At 35.4% G+C, this 27,676-nt stretch overlaps 1 protein-coding gene across 1 annotated transcript in view; it reads left to right on the forward strand.

The window, feature by feature from the left end:
* Positions 1 to 27,676, forward strand: part of SPATA16 (spermatogenesis associated 16) — a 382,020-nt gene that overhangs the window by 163,193 nt on the left and 191,151 nt on the right. Inside the window, 1 exon segment of the mRNA XM_068968836.1 lies at positions 15,446 to 15,591. Coding sequence (XP_068824937.1) covers positions 15,446 to 15,591 — 146 coding nt within the window.

The raw sequence follows: 27,676 nt of genomic DNA on the forward strand, positions 1-27,676 counted from the left end.
CCCTTCAGGAATTCAGATCCTCTTATCATTGCTTTTATGCCTCTTTTCGCCTAAAATATTTAAATTTGAAGACCATATTATTTCTCCTAAGCTCCCACCCTTTCCACCATTTTTCAACTAGTCGTGAGAGAGAGACGAAGTCTAATTTGTAACATGAACTATATACTTTAGGAATCAGAAAGCAAACGTTGTGAACAAAACAGCTCAGAAGGAAACATTCAAAGATAGGGGAAACACACTAAATTTGAAATGAGAAGAAATATTTTTAGTTTCTTCATCGTCTATTTATGAACCATGTGACCTCAGGCAGTCACTAGATTTCTCTGAATCTTAGTTCTATCACCCACAAACTGGCAGTCAGTGGCTGCCTGACCTGCTTCTTAGAGCTTCGGTGAAGAGAAAATAAGACAATAAAGTATTCTTGCCTGGAGAATTCCATGGAAAAAGGAGCCTGGCAAGTTACAGTCCATGGGGTCGCAAAGAGTCGGACGCGACTGAGTGATTAACACTTTCACTTTCATAATGGTTTATGTAAATTGCAAATCCCCATGAAAATATTTTTAGTAGTATAGAATTAGCTATTCAGTTCATCTCCAGAAACTCTCTTGAAAGGTTCCAAAGAGTTTGCTGCCCCTTGGAACTGGGGACCATGCACTGCCCTGTCATATTCACTACGCTAGAACATCAAACACCACATAATCATTCTTTTGACATTAGAATATATTGATAAGAAGTGGATTATGCAGAAACATACTGACATTTTACCTCAAAGATAGTGAATCATTTTCCTTTATCCTATTTTTAAAAGCAAACTCTTAAAAAGTCACAATATTGATTAATACAGTTCCTTTATCCACATAATATAACATATTCTTCAAACGTTTTACTATCTATGACTAGCCTTAAAATCTCAGATATTTAAAATAATTTTTTTCATTTATTACATACTATAAAAATTTTACGTGTAAAAAAATATTTCCTACTGAGCTAAAACTGTCCCAGTCTCATGGGTGTTTTTAAAATGTTATTCTCCATAGCACAACAACAAGTTGTTAGTTTAAACTTATATTCTGAGAAGTAAAGAAGGAAAATAACCATTGGTATTAATAATGTAAAATAAAAGAAAACAAACAAAAAAAAAACAATACGAATTAGATTTTTATATATGATATAACAGAAAGGATTAAATGACCCCAGAATACCATTCTTCCTGGGCCTAAAAAGAAAAATCTCTTGACATCCACAAACAGTAAGTTCCAATGTGCTTTAAATATGTACACAAACATCTCTGAAATGCTTAAAAAGAGAATTTTTAAAGACAGTGAGACACACTTAAATCTAACATAATAGTAACACGAGTAACATATAAACTGAAATAGAGTATACTAGCTCACATCAATAATAAAATTACATTGCCTTCAGATCAGATGTGCTAACCCGGCTTCTTCCTCTCCTCAAATTCTTTTTAGAAACATTTACCTCAAAATTGGAGCATTAACCAGATGCCAGCCCCACTTGAACTAAGAAGTAAGAAAGATGGAAGTTGCCTTAGGATAGCATTTCCCAAAATGAACTTCACAAAATTCTGGGCTTCAAGATGTTCTTTTTTAAAAAAATGAGTTTGTTGCAGGAAAGGGATTCTACGGTCAAATAAGTTTGTGAAATACTGTTTGCCATATCTTCCTGTTAGATATTTGCAGTATACATTAGTAGTTAAATAGTTTTAGTACCTCTCCAGTTAGGCTTTTCAGTAGCTTATTTGACCTGAGAAATGTGTTTAATGTAACAACTCCTCAAATTTCTGTGGAACATACAATTTCAGAACTGTTTCTGTCCTGAAAGAACTTCAGCGTTACTGGAAGAAAAGGAAGAAACCAGTGGCAGTAAAGACCTAAACTTTTATTTTGTGTCTCAACCCACATGGCACATCTTCACATGAGTATGTGTGGCTGAGGAATTTGGAAAAGAAATTCTTAGGGAAATAAATATATTTCTCTGCTTGCAGTAGATTAAATTATGTATTCCAATTCTTCACCCCACTCCTGCCCAATCATAGCATTATTATTCATGCATATCCTAGCCATGGTCTCAGCCCTCGCCATTGGGCTTGGCTATGTGACTTTCTATGGCCAACAGAATGCTAGTGGACCTGAAGTGACTGAGACTTTCAATGTGCTTGTCCCGTTGTCTTGCTCTCTTCCACTTCTGCTTTTCCCATGAGAAGATCATATCTCAGGCAGCTGCTGTTACAAGTCATAGTTAACCCAGAGTTAACTACCAAGCTGAACACTGCCTAGAATGGCCTGTCTTTAGCCAACCTGTAAATGTATGGACAGAAAATAACTGCAAATTGCCAGTGAGTTTAGGGGTAGTTTTTTCCTACTGTGTGTTCATGGAGTTTGCTCCAAAATAATTAAAACTGCTATAAATGTCCATAATAGCTAAAAGAGAACATAAGAATGAAATCAAGTGATGTTTTGTAGGGCAATGAATTTGTAGATTATTGTTTTATTAATTCCTTTTACTCTTAAATTCTTGAAAATGATGGCCTGTCAAAAGCATGTAATTGTTTGATATCTCATTTCTCTTAGTATGGATATCCTGACATTTTAAAAGAAAATATATACTCAAAGATAACCCAGGTTTCCCCCATTTAAATAAAATTATGTAATGAAAAACATTTAATTGATCTGAATATAAATGTTAAAAGAAATACAATTGCAGATTAATATATAAAGACCAAAGATTCTACAAAAACCCCAATTATTATCAAATGTCCTCAAAATATTAATTTTAGTTTTTCAGCTATTCAGCAAAGAGGATGAAGGAGTAGCTCAAAAGATCCCCTGCTTACAGAACTAGTCACTCTGACATGACAACCTATAGTCCAGTAGGCCCTCACTGTACCAGCAAGGCATTCATCCCTAGATGCCAGGCAAAGACCTGTGATCTTGACAAGAATTGTGCTCTTTTTCTCCCTAGAGAAACTCCACCATCTCTTTTCTTCATTCAAGTACATAATCTAGTCCTTCTTCTCTCCATTTTTACATGTTTCAGCCTCCTCTGCTTTTAGAATTAATGAACTGTCTATAAAGTGGGTAATAGTAGGAATTCAGTGATTCTTGTATGTAAAAGTGCCTTATCTGTTGCTTAGTAAATGTTGATCTATCTCTCTCTTTCCCTGCCTATCTTAACTATCTTCCCATTTCCTTAGTGGTAATCCAGTGAGGTATAGATAGATGGATGGCTAGATGCATACATACATATATAGATATTTAGAGATCACTGGACTGCTATATATATCTGTCTCATTGCATGTATGAATATGAATTAAGTAATCATAAGTAAGAAACTAGCACTAATGGTAACTGTAAAGATTCACATTTGTCCTTCTAGATGTGACTGTGACTCATTAATGGCTAGCCAAGGAAAATGCTATCTAAAAAATACAGGATCAGGTGACGTGACAGATCTGGATTTAAATCATAGTTTTAGAACTTACTGTCAAATAAGTTAGTACCCTCTCTTCAGCCAAGTTCCTTACCTGAAAATTAGGAGTAAAATATTTAATAAGATATCATCAATAAAAGACAATTTCAAGTACAATATTATATGAACTTAGCACAATGCCAAACACACAGTCAACACTCAATAACTGCTGGCTATTATAATTACTGTACAAGAGCTGACTTTGTATGTGATAATACATTTACTTTCTAATATAAATAATACCTTGAAACAAGCACTCTATTAACATTATCTTCATTTTAAAATTGCTATCTTTATGAGCTGAAATTCCTGGGCAAGAAGGAAGGAAGATTTATTATATTAATTCATTTCACTCCTGCCATATTTCTGATCTGCTTTGCACATCAGATAGCTAGAGTTTAGGGGTATCCCAGAAAAAAACCCTGAAGGTTAATGTGTATCATTTACATGCTTCAGAGCATAAGCAAATTACTGGCTGGTCAGATCAAGGTGAAACACAGTAGAAGGAACCCACTGTGGCCACACCTCTATTTTAAGGCTACTTGAAAGGGAAAAAAAAAAAAAAAAAAAAACAGATTGAAGCATAGCTATTTTAACAAATAGGAGTAGGAGTGATTAATTACTTTTTACTGTCATTCAACAGCATGTCATCCAGGGAGTAACCTCATTTCTCCAATTCCCATAAATTTAATAGAGGTCACATCTTGGCCTACTTGGCTGAAAAGCACTGCTCCTAAAACCCTGATGGTACTTTTAAGTTCAGTGATGTGTGAACATAATTCTCTGCATCTCTCAGCCCCACATACTCTCTCTCTCCCAGGGAGACACTTTAGTAGATCTATGTGGCACCATGTGGAAAGTTACAAGGGATGAGCTCTCTGATTCATTCCTCTTCCATGTAATAAGATGAGAGAAAATTTAAAACCAATGAGTGTTATTCCATGGTGTAGAGATTCTTTCTAGTCTGTTAAGAGAGTATAAAAAGATCTTAAAATTGAAAACTATTAGTCATGAGACCCTTGCAGCATGAACATATAGCTTGGTATCTAAAAAGAGACTGTAAAGATCCCAATGACAAATTGGCAGGATAGGATGGTGGTTAGCTCTTGTGCCTAAAGCCCATCCTTCTATATGCATTAATCCACAGGAAGATCATTGCAAAGGTCTGCCAGACACCAGGTAGGATTTTCAAAAAACAAAGCCTCAAGGGAAAACATATGATAAAAAGCAGACTATCACCTATATCTACTGCATGCCCAACTCAGAGACACGGGGCCTTTTGCAGCTAGAATGCCAGCAGTTCCCCACTGTGTTCAAGGACTCATTTCTGGGGCTGTCAGTGCTATTTCATCCCTTAATTCCACTATTAGTACTCTATTTTTATATCTATGCATAAATGTCAATCCTTTCAACATTTAGGAAATGGAAATTGATAAGCAATGGTTTATGTCCCCTTGAGATATGAATGAGAAGAAGAGGTAGTAAAAGAAAGAGCAGTGAATTCTAGAGGTTGAAGTTTGTTTGTTTTTTTCTCCTTACGATTCTCCAGGCAAAGGAAGTTCTATATGTAAGTTCTAATAGTACCAAAGTGAGCTGCAAGGAGAACCAAGAAGAAGCTACCAACTCAATCTCTAGTGTTTGGTTTGGACCAATCTCTTGTGCAGTCAGGCCTTAGGAAAGATTTTACACGGTAAAAAGAAGGGGAACCATTAAACTCAGATGGAGTACTGAACTCACATTCTCCAACAGAAAAACCACTGGAAGTTTACATGAGAAGTTCTACTGAATGGCTAACAAGGGTACTAGGTACTAACAATTTAAAAAAAAAAAAAGTATTGAACAGAATAATTTAGGACAAGGAGATTGATGTGAAGGAAAGAGAACGTTCCATCAATTTTAGCCCCTGGGAAAACCACTAGATTTCTTTTGGCATATATTTTTTATTTTTTTTAAAACACACTGTATAAGTTTCAAGAGGTTATCTTTATAATTCAGCATCCCTATACACTATAAAATGATCACCAGCACAAGTCTGTTCACCATCCATTATCATGCAGTTGACTTTCTCCCCCCATAAGTTTCACTATTTGTCAAATGGGACAAACTGTTTTATCTACTTTACGGAGATACTAAAAAGTCAGATGTAGTTATATACAAGAAAAAGTCTCAGAAATTATAAACGTTTGTTTGTAATGAAGTCTTTAAAGTCTTTCCTATTTTCAATATTGTCCTCTATATTTCTGATCTATCACTTATTCTTAACATATTGCTTCTAGTTTAAAATTTATGCTACAATTTAATTCTCAATTTCTTAATAATTTTATTTTCTTCAAATCCCTATCTCACTGCTTCAAAACAACAAATGAATACTACCTTTTCAAATTATCTTATATATTTTGATTCAAGGGAAGATTTTCAGGATTCAGGATTAGGCTTTCCAGCCTCTTAATCTTTGGCTTTATTCCTTCTATACCGGCTTTTTTTCTCAGAGGTTTGTCCCATGTAGTAAAGAAGGGTCCCTCAGCATTGAGTTCCTATAGTCATAACACCTGTACCTTGAAAAAGGCTACCACATGGAGTAGGAGGCAATTCTTTAGACAAGTTCAAATTAATAGGATGGGGAAAGAAATGCAGAACATGAAAGAACTCCAGGCACCCATGACTGATTTCATAAAAATAAACAAGAAAAAGAGTAAGAGCATAAAAGACAAATGGTAAAGGGTCTGACAAATGGTAAATAATCCACAAATGATGAAATATAAATGACTAACAAATATGCAAAATGGCCTAGTCTTACAAGTAATCAAGAAAAGCAAGTGGTAACATTTTAAAGAATAAGAAGCACACACTTTCTTAAAGAGCTGTTGGCAAAAAAAAAAAAATAAATAAAGGTGAAAATAAAAGCTGTGAATTTTTTTTCCTAAGTAAAGCACACAACACACTTCTGTATGAGAAAAGCTAAAATAAATGAGTTAAGTATTAATTAAAGATATTTGTTTTTTTTTTAAAAAGTACAGAGAAACAAAACAAAATCCCTTAGGAAAGTGGAAGGAAAAAATAACAAAGCCAACATAAAAACCAAAGCAATGAATTAGGAAGAAGAATGTGAGAATTAATAAATTAATCTACGAGTATGTTGGTTTTAAGAAAACAAAATCAAATCCCTGCAATTCCAATTAAGAAACAGAAAACAGAACTATATAGTACTAAGAGCGAAAAAAAAGAATGACATCACTGCTACACAGGCATTTAAGATAGTCTAAGAATATAATGTTCTTCACTATAATGACAGATTTTAGAATCTGAATGAAACAGATAATTTTATAAGAAAACATAAATTAACAAAATTAATACAAAACATTGAAAACCTACACATAACAATAATCAAATAAAAAAAAAAAAGAGGTTACAAAAGCTGGGCTGAAATTTTTAAAATTATTTCCAAATGTTCCAGAGTACTGAAAAAGATAGGAATCTTTCCAATTTGTTTTATAAGGCCAGCATAAGCCTGACACTAAAGCGTGGTACACATAACTCAAAATAAATTATATATTTGGAAAAAATCTAATTAAATATACACTGCTGCTGCTGCTGCTAAGTCGCTTCAGTTGTGTCAGATTCTGTGTGACCCCATAGACCACAGCCCACCAGGCTCCCCCGTCCCTGGGATTCTCCAGGCAAGAACACTGGAGTGGGGTGCCATTTCCTTCTCCAATGCATGACAGTGAAAAGTGAAAGTGAAGTCGCTCAGTCGTATCCGACTCTTCACACCCCATGGACTGCAGCCTACCAGGCTCCTCCACCCATGGGATCTTCCAGGCAAGAGCACTGGAGGGTGTTGCCATTGCCTTCTCCAAAATATACACTAAGTGAAAATAAATCTATATGAATTAGAATATCTCAATTGTAAAATTAATGAAATTCATGAAGTGTATACATACACATGGCCAATACATATGAGAGCTTGCTTTAATAGTCAAATTAAAATAAGGTGCCTTTGTTGCCCATATGATTAGCAAAGAATAGATTAAAACATTTCTAATACCTAGTGTGCATGAGGATATAGGAAAACAAGAAAGACACTTTGTTGGCAAAAGTATAAGACTTTTCTGGAAAGCACTTTCATGTTGTATATTTTCTAAAATATGCTTTTGGGGATTGTAATGTCTATGCCTGACTCAGCAATTCCAAGATGTAAGAGGACATTATAACAGATAGAATATGAAAATTTAGAAATGATCAAATGTGTGAACAAAGATGTATACACAAGGCTATTCAGTGTATATTATTTATGACATTAAGAACTCTCAGTGTCTCTGGAGAAATTTCTCATTAGGAAAAATATTAAATGGGGATCTAGTAAAATTATGCAGCCATTTTAAAAATGGCATAAATTTATATTTATTAATGCCCAAGATATATTCAAAGAAAGAAACATAATACTATGGATAATGAATAATATCATTATTGTAAATGGAAGGATAAAGACGTAGATAGGTGATTGATCAATAGATAGAAAACTAGGTAAGATGGAGATATCCACACCAATATCTAACATTTAAGAATGGTCATTTTTATGTAATGGAATTGTGAATTGTTTTCTCTTCAAAATTTCTTACTTATCTAAATTTTTAACAATTTAGTAAAGTTCTTTTCATTATCTGTGGCAAAGAACCAATTAGTCTTCAGTTTTGTCCCAATCTGTTGCAGACTGATATTTTAATAAATAGAGTAAAAAAATATGTACTAGAAAAAATGAAGGGAAATATGACACAAAAATACAAAGCTAGCAAAGAGAGATAAGAAAGCCTCCTTAAGTGAACAATGCAAAGAATAGAGGGAAAAATAGAATGGGAAAGACTAGATATCTTCAAGAAAATCAAGAGATACCAAAGGAACATCTCATGCAAAAATGGGCATAATAATGGATAGAAACAGCAAAAATCTAACAGAAGCAGAAGAGATTAATAAGAGGTGGCAAGAATACACAGAAGAAGTGTACAAAAAAGATCTTAAAGACTTGGATAATCACGATGGTGTGGTCACTCACCAAAAGCCAGATATCCTGGAGTGTGAAAACAAGTGGGCCTTAGGAAGCATCACTACAAACAAAGCTAGTGGAGGTGGTGGAATTCCAGCTGAGCTATTTCAAACCCTGAAAAATGATGCTGTTAAAGTGCTGCACTCAATATGCCAGCAAATTTAGAGAACTCAGCAACAATCATGGGACTGGAAAAGGTCAGTTTTCATTCCAATTGCAAAGAAGGGCAATGCCAAAGAATGTTCTAACTACCTTATAACTGCACTCGTTTCACGTGCTAGCAAGATAATGCTCAAAATTCTTCAAGCTAGTCTTCAACAGTATGTGAACCAAGAACTTCCAGATGAACAAGCTGTATTTAGAAAAGGCAGAGGAACCAGAGATCAAATTACCAACATTGTTTGGGTCATAGAAAAAACAAGAAAATTCCAGAAAAACATCTCCTTCATTGACTACATTAAATCCTTTGTCTGTGAGGGTCACAACAAACTGTGGAAAATTCTTGAAGAGATGAGAGTATCAGACCACCTTACCGGCCTCCTGAGAAACCTGTATGCAGGTCAAGAAGCAACAGTTAGAACTGGACATGTAACAGTGGACTGGTTCAAAACTGGGAAAGGAGCAAGTGAAAGCTGTACATTGTCACCTTGCTTATTTAACTTATATGCAGAGTACATCAGGCCAGATGCTGGGCTGGATGAATAACAAGCTGGAATCTAGATTGGCAGGAGAAATATCAACAACCTCAGATATGTAGATAATACCACTCTAATGGCAGAAGGCAAAGAGGAACTAAATAGCCTCTTGATGAAGGTGAAAGAGGAGAGTGACAAAGCTGGCTTAAAACTCAACATTTGGAAAACTAAGATCATGGCATCCTGTCCCATCACTTCATGGCAAACAGATGGGGAAAAAATGGAAACAATGGCATATTTTATTTTCTTGGGCTTGAAAATCACTGCCAACAGTGACTGCAGCCATGAAATTAAAAGGCATTTGCTCCTTGGAAGAAAAGATATGACCAACCTAGACAGTGTATCAAAAAGCAGAGACATCACTTTGCCAACAAAGATTCATATAGTCAGGGCCATGTTTTTTTTCAGTAGTCACGTATGGATGTGAAAGTTGGACTATAAAGAAGACTGTGCCCCGAAGAACTGATACTTTCAAATTGTGCTGGAGAAGATTCTAGAGAGTCCCTTGGACTGCAAGGAGATTCAACCAGTCCATCCTAAAGGAAATCAGTTCTGAATATTCATTGGAAGGACTGATGCTGAAGCTGAAACTCCTACACTTTGGCCACCTGATGTGAAGAACTTTTCCAATGGGAAAAGACCCTGATGCTGGGAAATCTTGAAGGCAGGAGGAGAAGGGGACAGCAGAAGATGAGATGATTGGATGGCATCACCGACTGAATGGACATGAGTTTGAGCAGACTCTGTGAGCTAGGGAAGGATAGGGAAACCTGAAGTGCTGCAGTCCATGAAGTTGCAAAGAGTCAGACGTGACTTAGTGGCTGAACAACAGCAATTTTATTATAATTCAACAGATACAATATTTCTCTGTCAAAGTACTGTGAAAGTTTCTAAATGCTTGCTCTCTGTTTTTGTGCATCAGTAGCTCATGAAGTGTCACCATGTGGCACTGACGTAGTGATTAAACACACAGACGCCAGGGCCAGACATCTAGGTGTAAATTCAAATTACTAACACTGTAACCTAAGAAGATTACACTCCAAACTTCAGTTTCCTCATCTGTAAAATGAGTAATGAAAGATATGCACTGAATATTTGTCTCTCCAAAATGCATTTGCTGAAACCTAATCCCATATGTGATGGTATTTGGAGGTGGGGACTTTGGGAAGTGATTAGGTGTCTTGAAGGTGGAGCCCTCTTGAAAAGGATTTATAAAAGAGACACACACACCGCCCCCCCCCCCCACCACCAAAAAAAGGAGACTCTCAGTGAGCTCTCTGGTTCTCTTTCTGCTATAAACATTATTCATGTATGGATTTCTCTGTGAACTAAAGTCTTCATTTCTCTGGGATAAGTGCCCAATGTGTACTTGTTGAGTTGTACAGTAGTCACTTGTTTAGTTTATTAAGCAACTGCCATACTGTTTTCATCACTGGCTGTACCATTTTACATTCCCATCAGCAAAGTGTGAGTGATCCAACTCGTCACCATTTTGATGTTATTGCTACTTTTTAGCCATTCTACTAGGTGATATCTCACTGTAGTTTTAAATTACATTTCTCTGATGGCTAATGATGTCAAACAATAAACATGTTGAACATCTTTTTATGAGCCTATTCGCCATCAGCATGTCCTCTTCAGAGAAAACTCTGTTCATGTCTTTGCTTACTTTCCAACTGGATTCTTTTTTTTTAACTGTTGAATTTTCAGTGATTTTCCAGGGAAGCTGAGCAAAATATGTTGTAAGATGGAGTATTTTATATTTATGTTGACTACATTTGATTGGTTAATGATGTTGTACAAATCATCAGGATCTTTGCTGACTTACTTTCTAATATTTCTATCACTTGCTGAGAGTAAGAATATAAAAATATCCAACTATAATTATAATGTGAGTAATGCTTTAGATTTTAATTAGAAACATAAAATAAAACTATATAAAAAGATGGGACTATTATATACAATTATAATTTATTATAAAAATATGAAAATTATGTTAGGAAATATTCAAGAAATTAATGACAATTAGACATGGCAATAGAGTTATGGGTAACTTACTCTCCATCTTTTTTCTTTTGATAATTTCCTGAACAATTAAAAAGCTTAAAAAATTTCCAATTGAATGATATGTACTGTAATTTGTAGATAATTAATAGCTAAAATAATGCCTCATTTTTAAAGATTTATTGTTCTTTCCTAGATCTGCAAGGATCACTCAAAATTATGTCCCAGGAGTATGGTGGGCAAACAGTCATCATACAATATTCTATTAAGTGAGAATCTATTAGCAATATCAATCTTACTAATGATGATACTAATTAAAGAAAAATGTGTGGTTTTATTTTTAAGAATGGGACCCATAACATAGTATTTAATCTTGGTTTTTTTCTGCTGTTATTGGGCTTTCTGTTATTTTTATCTGTGTTTTTAAACAAACTTTGAAATTCCATTGTGCCAAAATTTCTGAAAATAGGTTTGATATTTTTTTCTTAAAACAACTTTGAAATACCTTAGAAAAAGGTTTTATAACTTTTTATAAACTTTTAATAACTGTTTATAAGCTTTTAATAACTTTTTATAACTCTGAAGTATTATCAGGCTATTTTCAGAAAACTATCAATATATTTTGTAAAGTATGTATTTTTTATTAAAATTTTAGCTGTGATTTTAATTTACTACTGAAATTTACTATTAAATATTGAAATTTTAATATCCAGTTTCTCATGAAACCAACAACTATACCCATAAGAGTTTTTACTTCATTTTCCCTAAAAAATTATGCTTTTAACTTGTCCATGCTTTTTTTAAAAACAAAAATTTCACACCTAATTTTTGTTTTATATTTCAAAGTCTTCTCATTAATTTACTATATTAGGTAGTTTAAAACTTTTTATTACCTTGTTTCCATGACTTTTTTCACATAAGTCACCCTTCCTGCATGCAAATAAATACATCTCATATTGAAGGCAATGGCACCCTACTCCAGTACTCTTGCCTGGAAAATCCCATGGATGGAGGAGCCTGGTGGGCTGCAGTCCATGGTGTCGCTGGGATTCGGACACGACTGAGCAACTTCATTTTCACTTTTCACTTTCATGCATTGGAGAAGGAAACGGCAACCCACTCCAGTGTTCTTGCCTGGAGAATCCCAGGGACGGGAGAGCCTGTTGGCCTGCCGTCTGGGGTCACACAGAGTCGGACTGTGACTACTGAAGTGACTTAGCAGCATATTAAAGTCCTTCGTCTTCTAGAGAATTCATTTGTTAGTCTTCACAAATGACTACCTGAAATTTTAAAATTCAGCAAAATATCTGAAATGTTCTTTATAATCCTGATACCAGTACTTTGCCTATATTTTCTATATTTCTACCTTTAACATCATCATATTTGTAACAATTTGCCTTACTGCAAAGCTTATTTCAAAGGCACATCACTTTGGAAAACAAACAAGGTAACCTTTGATAAAATCAGAAAGTTCTCTATCTTATAGTACTTGATTGATAAATCATGATCACCACAAATATACAGGCTGTGTGTTTTTCCATTTTAATGTGAACTGAAAAATTATTATTGTCTTTCCTTGCTTACAGTTTGGTTTCATAAAGTATACACTCTGGAGTGTTAAGATTGATCATTTTATTCCTTTTTTTGGCCTTGAAACTCATAGAAGTAGAGACTATAGCAAACATTAGATCAGGCGCTTATTTTTCACTTTCTTTCAGTGTTCTCAGACAAAGTCTTAATGTTATTAAACTTGAAGGTCAGCTTCCTCTTGCCATGTAGAATCTGTGGAAGTTACTACCCTAATGGTCCCTGTATTCATCCCACAAAAAGTATACCTGAGAAAGGAGCTATATCTGGTCTATCACACCTGATATGAACAAAGAGGAGGAAGGGGCAAAGGACATATACAACGTGGGGCTTGTTTCTTTTATGTTTAAGATTTTAAACAAACAGGCTTCTCTGTCCCTGGAATTCTCCAGGCAAGAATACTGGAGTGGGTAGCCATTCCCTTCTCCAGGGGATCTTTCTGACCCAGGGATTGAACCTAGGTCTCCTGCATTGCAGGTGAATTCTTTGCCATCTGAGCCACCAGGGAAGCTCAAGATTTTATGTGAAAAAATCCATGAGGTTTGAGCGTTTAAGATTTGGGGGAAATATGCTGATTTAATTTAAAGGATAAAACTACTCAAGAAAGTCTAGAATTTTAATACAATGATATGCTAACAAATGGCACTACATAATTTCTACTTATGTTGTTTTCCACTGACTTTTTAAAAAGCTGTGTTATCCAAAAACATTTTTTCTTCCTAAACAACTGTTATTTTAGGTATCTCAGGGTCATATAGGATCAAACTGGTAGAAGAGGAGAGGTGCTCTCTCAAGCTATCATGTTCAAACTATAACACTTTCTTAAACTATATTTTAAAGTCTGGTTACAACCACACTGACATTTGTGAGGTCATACTCTCAGGAATAGTTACTAAATCACTCTTAAATACTTTGTCTCTTTTATTATGAATTTTATCAGGTAATCTTTATAAAGCATCAAAACTTAGCTTTGACTAAGGTCATTTACAAATACTTTGTATCTTCCATAAAAGTCTTTGTTCCCCCACCTTGCCAAATAACTGAGAAATGTATTCTGAGGATACATGGATAGAAGTTGACTCTTTTATGAAGGGCAATTAGAGGAGGAAAAACCTTTATGTCTGATTTTGTGTACATAGTTGTAAGGGAAAATGAATACTAGTTATAAAGAGCTCTCATAATTAATAAGTAAAAGATTACAACATCAATGGAAATAGCCAATGAATGCAAAAACAGGAATTTACACAGAACTAAAAATAGCCAAAGTTTAATAAAAAGACCTATTAAATAAAAGCAATTTAATTAGACCAAATTAAAATGTAAGGGTAGTATTTTTTGTCTGATGATTATTAGTAATTAATAAATATTTATTGACTGAATGTATGTAGTAAAAAATTTATCCCATCAAATTGGAAAAGACTTTTTAAAATGATATGAATTATCATAGTTGACAAAATATCCAGGTGGTACCAGGTAACTAACAATTCAAACGAAGGATGTAAAACATCTAGATTTTCCTTCAGCTTATAGTTGTTGGATAAAATTAAGAAGAGAAACACATTTTAGAACAGAATAAACCCATTCTCAACCTATTTGCACTTTAAAAAATAGACAATAATGTTAATGTAAATGGCAAGGCAACCTCAACTTAATCTATAAAAGAAAATTAGTTTAGATAACATTTCTTAAAAAACAGGATTTAGAATACAAGAAATCTTACACAGAGATATATACAAATAGATACTAATCCTCAAACATTACTATCCCTGGTGAGAAAATCATACAGGAAATAAAAATAGCAAATAGCAAGAGCAAAAATGTAAAAATAGCAAAGAAGCAGATATTCTGAATAAGGTCACTAAGTGGTGATGGAGTCTCTCCTCCCCCATCAGCCTTGATTCTAAGGAACAGTAGAAAACTCTAAGGGGGAAAAAAAAGTACCGATCTATCCTTGTCATATTATTGATACTTCTTAATGTTTGGGGTCCTGTCCCCAAAATTAATTATTTTCTTCCTCTACTGTTTATCTATGGTGCCCAGAAGACATTGACTTCCTGGAATTTTTATTAAGAATTCCACATTCCTGCCATGTTTTTCAGATACTGTGGCCTCTGCCAATAAATTCTAATAAATTTTCACTTCTTTTCTTTCAATAACATCCTAGAGAATATGATTCAGACTCAAATTAATCACCAATCATGTTAATGGCTCCTAGGAGTTTACTTCCGATACCCCTTATTATATTAAATCAAACTCGATAGTGTGCTAGATTATTGCTTAGCTGGGTTTTCATAAAAGCACTGGTATTTAATATGATTTATACCTGGTTTTCTGTTAATATCTTTGCTTATTGTGTGCTTTATTTTTAAAACAGACATTCTTAGCTAATGGCACCCCTTTAAAATATATCATACTTTTAAAATATTTTACAGGAAGCATTTTACAATAAAATGTGTTACTTATAGTCACTTAATAGTGAACAGGAATAATTTCATTTACAATCAAAATGTTAATATTTTACTTGTTTGGAAAAGTGTGTGTATATATTATGTACAGTTTATTTAAAAGATCAATTATTTGTCAAGATGATTAGAAAATTTAAAGCCTTGTATTTATTTTTCTTTTAAAGCTTTGCAGCAAAGGGGCGGTTCTGGGAAAACCATTTGAAGCATCTGCTGAAGATATAGCTAGTGTGGCAAGTTTCATTGAGACAAAGCTTGTTGCATGCTATCTGCGAATGAGGAAACCTGACCTTGCCCTGAATCATGCGCACAGGTAAAATAAAGGGTTAATAACTGCAAGTAAGTACTATCCATGCAAGCAGAGGGTATGATGTGAGCTTGTAGGATTAACTTAGATTCCATTGAAATGTAATCACAAAACTAAAACCATCTCTTTATTACTTGATTTATGTTTAGCTAGACAATCATAGAGATCACAAAGGGCATCTCAAAACCTAAGGGAAGAAATAAACCCATAATTAACTATCATAAAGCAGGACAAAATAAAAAGGCAGGCAACTGCAGTAGCAAATGACTGCAGGAAGAAAGGAGGGATCGAATAAGGTTAGGTAAGGGGTGAGAAGGAGGAGAAAGATTTCCAAAACTGACTGCGATACAAAGAATGGTAGAAAGAAATTCCAGCTATGAACCATGAGCAAAGACACCAAAGTTTATGGCTTATTTGGTGATAACACAACTTATTCAAAGGATGTTATGAAGGGGCAAGTGCGACAACTGTCCAAAGGTATGAATCACCTTTTTATCATTGTCCTTAAAGATTTCCTTTATATATTTCTGTCCTCTTCAGAACTCTGTATTAGCTTTTGGTTTCCTAGAATCCTCAAGGTTACCCAGCCCTATCTTTTTTTGTATAAATGTCCTCTCCTATGTCTTGTTCCCTAAAGACCTTGATCTTATCATGGGAAGTACTCAGTGTAATCTACCGCAAAGATAAAGTGATTATGTTACATCTTTTAAATAGCTCTTTTCTTAGAATTATGATTCCTCTATACCTCCCTGCCTAATTTAGAGCAATTTACCTAAAACTTTAGTCTTGTTCATTCTCTGAGCTCATACATCCTGGATTTCTTTTGGACACAAATAACAAAACTAATATCAATATGAAAACATAACACCTTCCCTGTTAATAACCAGTGAGAAACATGACCATCATTTATATTAAGATTCATAATGTGAGCAGATCTGCCAACATGCTAAAACTCATTTATAACTCTGTAGCACAATGATATAGAAGTTCCATCAGATATTCTTAACAGCTCTGTGGAGACCTCAAACTTATACGCTTAAGTTTGACATCGAGGACCTGCTGACAACAAACTCACTTTGAAATTTCTAAGATAACCTGCTGGAAAGAAACTTTTTGCTTTAAATAAACTGAAGAACCTAAACAGATTCTCTGTGATACCAAAGAAAATTTGACTCTATATTTTCTAGAAACACCTTATGCAACCATAGTTTCCAAACCCAATATCAGGACATATGGTTACATTGGAAGAATTTTATTTCATTTCCATTTGAAAGGGCCAATATTGGAAATATAATGTGTACTTCAGTATGTTAAAATATTGGAATTTCTGAGCCACTTTGGTGACTTGTAAGCACAATAAAATATTTGAAATTGGGAATAGCCCAGAAAATCTATAGGCATACATAAACAATAATGAATTGAGATGCACCTGAAAGTAATTATTCATCACCTTGTCCATGGTTTTCACTACACATATGAAGTGCCATTAACATTGCCTACATATTAATCAAAATATCTCCTGGATATTAGAATGGTTTGATGGATTTTCAAATCATTTTTGTAATCATAAAAAATTGTAAATGGCATGTTCATGCCAAAATTCAATTCAGTGTTATAAAAATAACTTAATGAACATTAATCAAAATAGTACTATAAGAAACAATAAAATGCTATGGTTCCTAAAGATGCAAGGATTAGTTTCAATAGGTTCACTATTTAGACTTTGAAACTTTTGTTTTAAAACTAAGAGTGGCCTTTCAAGTCCTTAAAAATTACTGAGGGGAGGGTATACAATATAAAGATGAAAAGTAAAATGATCTTCCCTATTATGCTAGGATTAACTTCTGTATCCTTTTTATTCTATTGTCAAATAATTTTTGCTTCTGTTTCTAAGTTGAACATTAACTAAGAAGTGGAAATCAATAGAGGTTAAACAGTGAATTCATACAATTAATTATGCACTAAGTGAAATAAATCATTTTTCTAGGCTTGTCATGTTGCAGAACTACAGAAATCAGTGCATATGATTGTAATATTAAAATGTTTTTAAAGATCTCAGATTTTTAAAATAGAATCTGAAACATAAATGTATTTCTCAAAATAAATAATCAGGATATTCAGTCTATAAATAGCTTATAACCATTAGTTATACACTGAATGCAGAATCTTTCTTTTGTATTATTACCACACTGTGATGGTTGATACTAATCATGGATCAAAATTAAAATATTCCCTTTTTGCATTTATTTGCATTCCTGAAGCATCCTTTCTTTAATTTTATGTAAATTGTGAGGCCTACTGCATATCTTCAGATTTGTTAATACAGAAATTAGCTTGAAAACCATCATGTAGTTTTGCTTTTGATAAAAATAAGTACATATTGTTTTGTCATGTAGAAGACTACAAGAACCATAACTGTATGGTTTTAGGTTCAACAAAGATACATTTTGAAATTAATTAGCTGAGTACTGCCATTTAAAATATGCTAATAAGTAAGACAAAGGCTTTGAAAAAAAAGTGGAAGTGTTTGCTGTTCAGTCATGTCCAACCCTTTGTGACCTCAAGGACTGTAGCTTGCCATATTCCTCTGTTGGTGGGATTTCCCAGGCAAGAATACCAAAGCAGGTTACAATTCCCTTCTCCAGGTGATCTTCTCCACCAGGGATTGAACCCTGGTCTCCTTCATTGCAGGCAGATTCTTTACCGTCTGAGACACAGGGAAGACAACAAAGGCTTTAGAAACAACTATAAGCAAGTTTTTCTTTTTTAAATAACATATCCAAAGCACCATATTTGGATGTCATTTTTTTTTTAACTTCAAACCAAAGTAATGCCTACACTCACCAATCGAACACATCAACTCTGCTCACTTCATCAAACTACTGGCATTGTTTGTCAGTGGTGTCTTGATCACTCCTGAGACTGATTTCTAATTACTGCTATCTTATCAAGAATGGAAATCCTGCTATAACTCTTTCTTCTCATATAATTATATGTTGATGTATATAATTCTAAAGATTCTAATAATACATATCACCTTTTTTGCCTATTTCCCGTCTTTAGACTGATGTTGTTTATGCTGTAGAATTTTTTCTTTTTTGGCCTTTTTAAAAAATTAATTTATTTTTTATTTATTGTTTTCTGTCAAACCTCAATATGAACCAGCCATAGGTATATCTCATCCCTTTTGAACTTCCCTCCCCTCTCCCTCCCCATCCCACCCCTCTAGGTTGATACAGAGCCCCCATTTGAGTTTCCTTAGCCATACTATGCTGTAGAATTTTGATGCCACTAGGTGGCAGACAAGATGAAGTCGAAAATAGCAAATACGTAGAAAAAAGCCTCTTTTCAAAATTGTTTTATAATGCTCTCATCTATGTTCATTCTTTCAACAAATATTTATTGAATGCTAACCAAGAGCCTGTGCTAGGCAGTGGGGTAGCAGTTGTAGACAGGAATTGTGTTGTCTGTACACATTAGAAGAGGTAGCAAAGTTTAAAAAACAAATATCAATAAATATGAGAAAAAAGAGTGTGATAAATGCCACAAAGGTAGTAAATATAATTTCACATTGCAGAAGCAGTATCATTTATTAAATCAGATTCATGGAGTCTGAATCTAACTGCCCAGGTTTTAAATGTGATTCCCCCACTCAGCAGTTCATCTGAGTTTAATTCTCCATAAAATTGGGTTATAATAACTGTACCTACTTCACAAATTACATCCCACAAGGTTTTGTGAAAATTAAACAGAAACCCATGGATTCTTTATTCCAGCCATGACAGAGTTACTGGTATAAAAAGACCTGCCTTCCTGCTATAAATAAGGATAAAACTCGGCAAAACACATGAAACAATTCTTTTTAGGCACTGGAAAACGGTCACAGCAGGACTTTGATCCTTGTGAGATCAGCCATAGGTATATCTCATATATAGGGTAGTATACACGGTGACTACCATGGTTTTCCTGACCAAACTCAGGGAGTTGAAGATCAAGTTAAACTTCAATCTCAATGAGCCGAGGAAGCAGAAATTAGGATATCAGTTCAGTTCAGTTGCTCGGTCCTGTCCGACTCTTTTCAACCCCATGGACTGTAGCATGCCAGGCTTCCATGACTGTCACCAACTTCTGGAGCTTGCTCAAACTCATGTCCATCGAGTCGGTGATGCCATCCAACCATCTCATCCTCTGTTGTCCCCTTCTCCTCCTGCCTTCAATCTTTCCCTGCATCACGGTCTTTTCCAGTGAGTCAGTTCTTCACATCAAGTGCGAAACTCCAAGTATTGGAGTTTCAGCTTCAGCATCAGTCCTTCCAATGAATATTCAGGATTGATTTCCTTTAGAATGGACTGGTTGGATATCCTTGCAGTCCAAGAGACTCTCAAGAGTCTTCTCCAACACCACAGTTCAAAAGCATCAATTCTGTGCTCAGCTTTATTTATAGTCCAACTCTCATATCCATACATGACTACTGGAAAAACCATAGCTTTGATGAGATGGACCTTTGTCTGCAAAGTGATGTCTCTGGTTTTTAGTATGCTGTCTAGGTTGGTCATAGCTTTTTTTCCAAGGAGCAAGTGTCTTTTAAAAATTTCATGGCTGCAGTAACCATCTGCAGTGACTTTGGAGCCCAAGAAAACAAAGTCTCTTAGAATATCAGATATTAGAATATCAGTCTGCTAAAAAACTCTGTAATTTACAGAGCAGGTGACTGAAGGAGAAATAGATATGTGAGGGGGTTGGGGGTAGAATACTGAATGAGGATTTGCTGCAGGTTCTAGACCAATATGAAAAGTAAGACTTCATGTAGCAGAGACTGCCTGCTGCAGGACCAAGTAATAAATGAAAATACCAGAGGAGCTGCAGTGATAGGAGATACTGAAGAACCAGTGTTAAGAGAGCTCACTGAGTACCTCTGGCATTCAGTTAAAATTCCTGAAAGACAATGCTTTAAGAGTTAGGACCATGACCTCCAGAAAGAATCACACTTTAGGATTAAGCTCAAAGGCAAAATTGACCTATCTGAAAAACCACACCTGACAAGAACCAGAATATTTGCCATTTAACTGCCTGATAAGAAAAAAATTCTACAGGTTTGCAGGGATGATGTCATAATCTCAATTCTTTACAAAGTTTCATCCAAAATGTTTAGTATAAAACTAAAAATTACTGCACATTCAAAGGAATATGAAAATGAGACTCATATTTAAGAAAATAAATAGTCCATAGAATAAGGCCCCAAGATGATCCACATGTTAGAATTGGTAGAAAAAGATTTTAAAGAAGCTGTAAAAAATAGGTTCAAGGATCCTGAGGCAAAGATGGCCATAATAAGAGAAGAACTGAGAATCTCAACACAAAAATAGAAACTATAGAAAAGAAACAGATGGAGATTTTACCATGGATTAATGAACTATTAATATCTAAAATAAAAATATACAGATTGACTTTAACATCAGATTAAAGATTTAGTACTAAAGAAAGGTTTAGAGAACTTGAAGACAAATCAATAGCAATTACCCGATATGAACACACAGTATCATTTAAGATATTTTAAAAAATTAACTAATGCTTCAGTGACTTATTCTCAGACACAGTAACAAGTCTGAGTAACAAGTAACCTGCATGGTTTTTCCAGTAGTCAGGTATGGATGTGAGAGTTGGACTCTAAAGCTGAGAGCCAAAGCATTTTGAACTGTGGTGTTGGAGAAGAGTCTTCAGAGTCTCCTGGACTGCAAGGAGATCGAACCAGTCCATCCTAAAGGAAATCAGTCCTGAATATTCATTGGAAGGATTGATGCTGAAGCTGAAACTCCAATACTTTGACCACCTGATATGAAGAATTGACTCACTAGAAAAGACCCTGATGCTGGGAAATATTGAAGGCACGAGGAGAAGAGAACAACGGAGGATGAGATGTTTGGATAGCATCACTGACTCAATGGACATGAGTTTCAGGAAGCTCCAGGAGTTGGTGACAGACAGGGAAGCCTGGCGTGCTGCAGGCCATGGGGCAGTAAAAGAGTCAGACACAACTGAGCAACTGAAATGAACTGAACTGAACTGAGCTCAGCTACCTGTAACTGTTTCCAAGAGAAGAGAGGAAAGGGCATAAAAAGTAGTTATTGGAAATTTTCTAAATTTGGTTTAAAAAAAGAGTAAGACACAGTTAGCCCCAACTAAAATAAATATAAACAGAACCATATCTAGGAACAGCAGAGTTTTGAAAAGCCAAGATGGAGAGAAAATATTAAAGACAGATAAAGGATAACAACACATTATTCACAAGGGACAATGATACAAATAACAGGTAACATTTAATCAGAAATATGGAGGCCAAAATACAATAAAAAAGGAAGCTTAAAGTGCTGAAAGAAAAATGATGTCAAATCAGAATTCAACAAAAAAAATTCTTCAAAATGATAGTGAGATAAGAACATTTTTATATATAAGTTTAAAAATTAATAGAGCAGATCTTTACTTTGAAAAATGGTAAGGCATAACCTGAAATAAATGACAGTATATTTAAATTTGGATCTATAAAAGGGAATTAGAGCACCAGAAAGTATAAATAAATGAGTAAACTTAAACAATATATTTCTTCCCAAAATTTATTTAAAGATGAATGACTATTTAAGGGAGAAAACAGCATTTTATTATATTATCTAAAGTAAAAATAATAAATAGTAAGATTACATGATGGGAGATATTTGACTACAATGTCACAAAAACCTATGGGAAGAGGCACAAATGGAATTTAAGTACTAAAGTATTTTGGTTTTGTTTCTTTTTCTACATGAAGTAATAACAGTAACTTTTTATAAGAGTTAATAACAGTATTAACTCTTAAGTAGCTTGGGTTAAGTTAAACATGCATGTTATAATCCCTAGAGTATCATTAAAAATATTGAAAGTATAGCTAGGAAACCAATAATGAACTAAGATTATATACTAAACAATATTTAATGATGTGAAAATAAGTCAAGAAAAGAGGAAAAGAAGAACAAATAATGCATGAAACAATAGAAGATAACATCAATACTCTAAGGTTGAACCAAATCATTAGTAATTACATTAAACATATTAAACCAATTGCCTAAACATTCCAGTTCAGTTCAGTTCAGTCGCTCAGTTGTGTCTGATTCTTTGTGACCCCATGGACTGCAGCACACCAGGCCTCCCTGTCCATCACCAACTCCTAGAGTTTACTCAAACTCATGTCCTTTGAGTCAGTGATGCCATCCAACGATCTAATCCTCTGTTTTCCCCTTCTTGTGCCTTCAATCTTCCCCAGCATCAGGATCTTTTCAAATGAGTCAGTTCTTCGCATCAGGTGGCCAAAGTATTGGAGTCTCAGCTTCAGCATCAGTCCTTCCAATGAATATTCAGGATTGATTTCCTTTAGGATGGAATGGTTGGATCTCCTCTCAGTCCAGGAGACTCTGAAGACTCTTCTCCAACACCACAGTTCAAAAGTATGAATTCTTTGGCACTCAGATTTCTCTATAGTCCAACTCTCACATCCATACATGACTACTGGAAAAACCTTAGCTTTGACTAGATGGACCTTTGTTGACAAAGTAATGTCTCTGCTTTTTAATATGCTGTCTAGGTTGGTCATAGCTTTTCTTTCAAGGAGCAATTATCTTTTAATTTCATTGCTGCAGTCACCATCTGCAGTGATTTTGGACCCCCTAAAAATAAAATCTGTCACTGTTTTCCACTGTTGCCCCATCTATTTGCCATGAAGAGATGGAACCAGATGCCATGACTTAGTTTTCTGAATGTTTAGTTTTAAGCCAACTTTTTCACTTTCCTCTTTCACTTTCATCAAGAGGCTCTTTAGTTCTTCATCACTTTCTGCCATAGGGTGGTATCATCTGCATATCTGAGGTTATTGATATTTCTCCTGGCAATCTTGACTCCAGCTCGTATTTCATCCAGTCCAGCATTTCTCATGATGTACTCTGCATATAAGTTAAATAAGCAGGGTGACAATATACAGCCTTGATGTACTCCTTTCCCAATTTGGAACCAGTGTCTTGTTCCATGTCCACTTCTAACTGTTGCTTCTTGACCTGCATACAGATTTCTCAGGAGGCAGGTCAGGTGGTCTGGTATTCCCATCTCTTTCAGAATTTTCCACAGTTTGTGGTGATGCACATCATCAAAGGCTTTGGCATAGTCAATAAAGCAGAAACAGATGTGTTTCTGGAACTCTCTTGCTTTTTCCATGATCTGGAGGAGGTTGGCAATTTGATCTCTTGTTCCTCTGCCTTTGCTAAATCCAGCTTGAACATCTGGAAGTTCCCAGTTCATGTACTGTTGAAGCCTGGCTTGGAGAATTTTGAGCATTACTTTGCTAGTGTGTGAATGAGTGTAATTGGTGGTAGTTTGAACATTCTTTGGCATTGCCTTTCTTTGGGATTGGAATGAAAACTGACCTTTTCCAGTCCTGTGGCCACTGCTGAGTTTTCCAAATTTGCTGGCATATTGAGTGCAGCACTTTCACAGCATCATCTTTTAGGATTTGAAATAGCTCAACTGGAATTCCATCACCTCCACATGCTTTGTTTGTAGTGATGCTTCCTAAGGCCCACTTGACTTTGCATTCCAAGATGTCTGGCTCTAGGTGAGTGATCACACCATCATGATTATATGGGTCATGAAGATCTTTTTTGTACAGTTCCTCTGTGTATTCTTGCCACCTCTTCTTAATATCTTCTGCTTCTCTTAGGTCCATACCATTTCTGTCCTTTATTGAATCCATCTTTGCATGAAATGTTCCCTTGGTATTTCTAATTTTCTTGAAGAGATCTCTAGTCTTTCCCATTCTATTGTCTTCCTCTATTTGTTTGCATTGATCAAAGACAGATATTGTCAGTCTAGATTAAATTAGAAGATTCAACCATGTCCTATCTATAAAAAGACATAGTTTGAAAACAAAAGAAAGAAAAATGATATGACATACAGTAAATATAAAAACCTCTCTTTATGTCAGGCTTAACTATGTTAATATCAGACAAAGTAGATACCAGGAAAAGATTTATTACCAAAAATAAACATAAGGCTCTGTGAAATTTTGAATATTTGAAATATGACAGAGTTTGTTTTCTTTACAATAAAATTAAATTAGAAATCGTTAACAGTAAGATATTTAGAAAAATCCCTCCAAATACTTGGAAATTAAACAGTACCCCTCTAAAGAACCCATCACTCAAACTATAAAATAACAAAGAAATCAATTTGAATTTCTGCTTTATCCCTTATAGCTTTGACTTTCACAACTAACTTAACTTCTCTTTGCCTTGGTTTTCTTATCTTTAAATCTAAGTAAAATAATTTTTGAAATCATTCCTAAATCTTAAAATGTCAGATATGTATTTTGTTTCAATCCCACCACCAATAACAAATGCAGATTATCTTCAATGGTAATAGTAATAAATTCTATATACACATAGAGAAGACTTTGTGTGTGTGTGTGTGTAGCAGAGTTTTATTAAAGTGAAAAGGGACAGAGAAAACTTCTGACATAGACATCAGAAGTGCCCCCTCACTAGTGTTAATAAGGGAGTTATATACTTTTTAAATTAGTTATTCAGTTCAGTTCAGTTGCTCAGTCGTGTCTGACTCTGCGACCCCACGGACTGCAGCATGCCAGGCCTCTCTGTCCATCACCAACACCCAGAGTTTACTCAAACTCATGTCCATTGACATGAGTTATTACAATAAATCAAAAGAATGTCTCAAGGTTGCAAAGATCTTACTAGACCCACTCCCATAATTTACATTTTAAGATAACAGGATTAGCCAGAAGGTTTTCAGGAAGGAGAAACTGTCCTCAAGCAGGATACATTGTTGTTATATACTGCCTAGTACAGAGTTTAAACTGAGTTGTTTGTTGCGTAATTATCAGTTCTGGGCTTAAAGAAAAAAATCCATTTTGTGTGACTAAGGAATGTAGAGGGAAAAAAAAAGTTTGTCCTTTCCTCCTCCTTGAGAACCCCAGACCCCTATCTCCCCTTCAAGAGCCTCAAACCCCTTTCTCCTCCTCAGGGACCCCAGACTTATCAACCTGCCTAGGAACTGACTTTCTCATTCACCCTTTTCTTTTAGGAGAATTATGTTGCCAAGGGAAAGGGGTATCATTTTCATTCCATAACCTCTTCCTGCTGTGATGGGGCATGGTCCCTAAATTTTTGAGGCAACATATTCTCCTAACCCTCAGATGGAGGGTCTCTGATCCAGGGGCCCCAAGTAATAATTAGAGGAGGTCATGGCACTTGTAGGACTCTGGACAAGCATTTGTAACTTAAAAGCTTTCAGATGGTTAGAAACAAATCCAGTCACACAGTTACAGATGCAGGGAGCAAATGGTAAAAACAGAACAATTAGAATTATTATGATTAAGATAGTTTTCCACCATGGGGAGCTAGTTAACATTTCCCAAAGTGAGGTGACTGAGGCTGCAGGAGAATCCATAGCCTGAATCATCTTGTTCATGTGTTTAGTAAAGTGAGTAAAATTAGTACTCATATTAGGTATGAATAATGGCAGAAGTTCCTCCTTGTGCAGCAGTTAGAATATCTAAGGCCAATCTGTTTTGTGTGTGTGTGTGAGTGTGAAGTCGCTCAGTTGTGTCCAAGTCTTTGTTTTGTAAAACCACCTAATTTGTATTTGTTCAGCATTAAGAGCTGAAAGTTAATCAGAGCATCAACTCATAGCATAACCCAGAGAGGGAATGAATATTGTAGCCAGATAATTATACCAGTGAAATACAAATCTTGCCCAACAAGTTTTAAGTGTGGCAGATTAGTAGGCTTCTCTGTGTTATGCACCGAGCCCGTATCTCCGAACGGACGAGAGAAAGCAAGTCCTCCATAGTAATGCAAAAAGGCAGGAAGGGAGTTTATTTCTAGCGCACTAGGGTCCGAGTGTCATCCGACACAGCGGAATCTGACAGGGACCCCGAACAAAGGGATATGGTGGTTTATATACAGTCAGTTCTTTGTCTCAGTTATAGGAGTAGCTGGCGTTACCTGATTGGCTAGACAGGATGAGCGCATGTCCTGTCTCTTTCTGGTTGGTGTGTACGGGAAGTCTTCCTAATTTGGTCAAGGAATGCTGTTTTTTCTTCCCAGCTAACAGGAAACATGACTCAGGTCCCTGGTGCTATGCACCTCACTGAGCCGTCCGGCCTGCCTGACACTCTGGAAGCTCTGAAAATATGAAGCCATGAGTAAAAGTTAGACCTAGGGTGCATCTTCCTATCCAGCCAGGAGGAAGCCACACCCATCAGTAAGAGCCACATATACAGTAGGTCCCATTTGGAGCAAACCAGTGTGACTGAGGGATCCAGTCCAATCAGCCCCTGGCCAGGCAAAAGGAGGACATAAACTGGGATTGGAAAACACTAGCATGTTGAATTGTATATTTCTTGAGGCAAAAATCCCAGTTGTTTCCAATCATTATAATTAAGTTGTCAGCTAACTTCTGGGGATGGCTCTATTTGTTCCCAGTATATGGGAACATTAGATAGTAGGTGTCCCTTTTTAGGAGTTAGCCATATGACCTCATCCCATATTTGATAAACATCAGGTAGAAAACCACAATATCTAGACCCATTTACCTTATTATGTTCAGCAAAATAGTCATCAAACCAAGTTAAAACATAATCAAAATTAAAAGTTACATTATGTCCATAGTTACATCAGTTCATCTTAGGATTGTTAGATGTCATCAGATCAAGAAGAGGTGTCACATATGACTTGTTGGTGAAGGTATTCTCAGAGTTGAAGAAAGTCCTTTCCTTGAAGTGGAGAGACACACTGTAGGAAGTCTTCAGTTGATGAGGAGGGGAATGCTTCACAGACCCAGAAATTAAACCAATTGTGGAATGCAGTGTAGGAATGAGTCCAGGACAGAAATGTGCTGTCTTGAGGCAGACTCAGGACTTTTCGAGTCAGCAGAAGCAAGCCCACCTAGACTCTTAGGTCCATCTTGGTTCCTGGCTCAAACAGTGGCTTGTTTGACTCAAAGGCTGGGTCAGGAGTTAGTCTCCCAGTAATGTCTGTTGAAAAGCTAAAAGCTG

This window comes from Capricornis sumatraensis, chromosome 1 (genome assembly GCF_032405125.1).
Source record: "Capricornis sumatraensis isolate serow.1 chromosome 1, serow.2, whole genome shotgun sequence".
Lineage (NCBI taxonomy): Eukaryota > Metazoa > Chordata > Mammalia > Artiodactyla > Bovidae > Capricornis > Capricornis sumatraensis.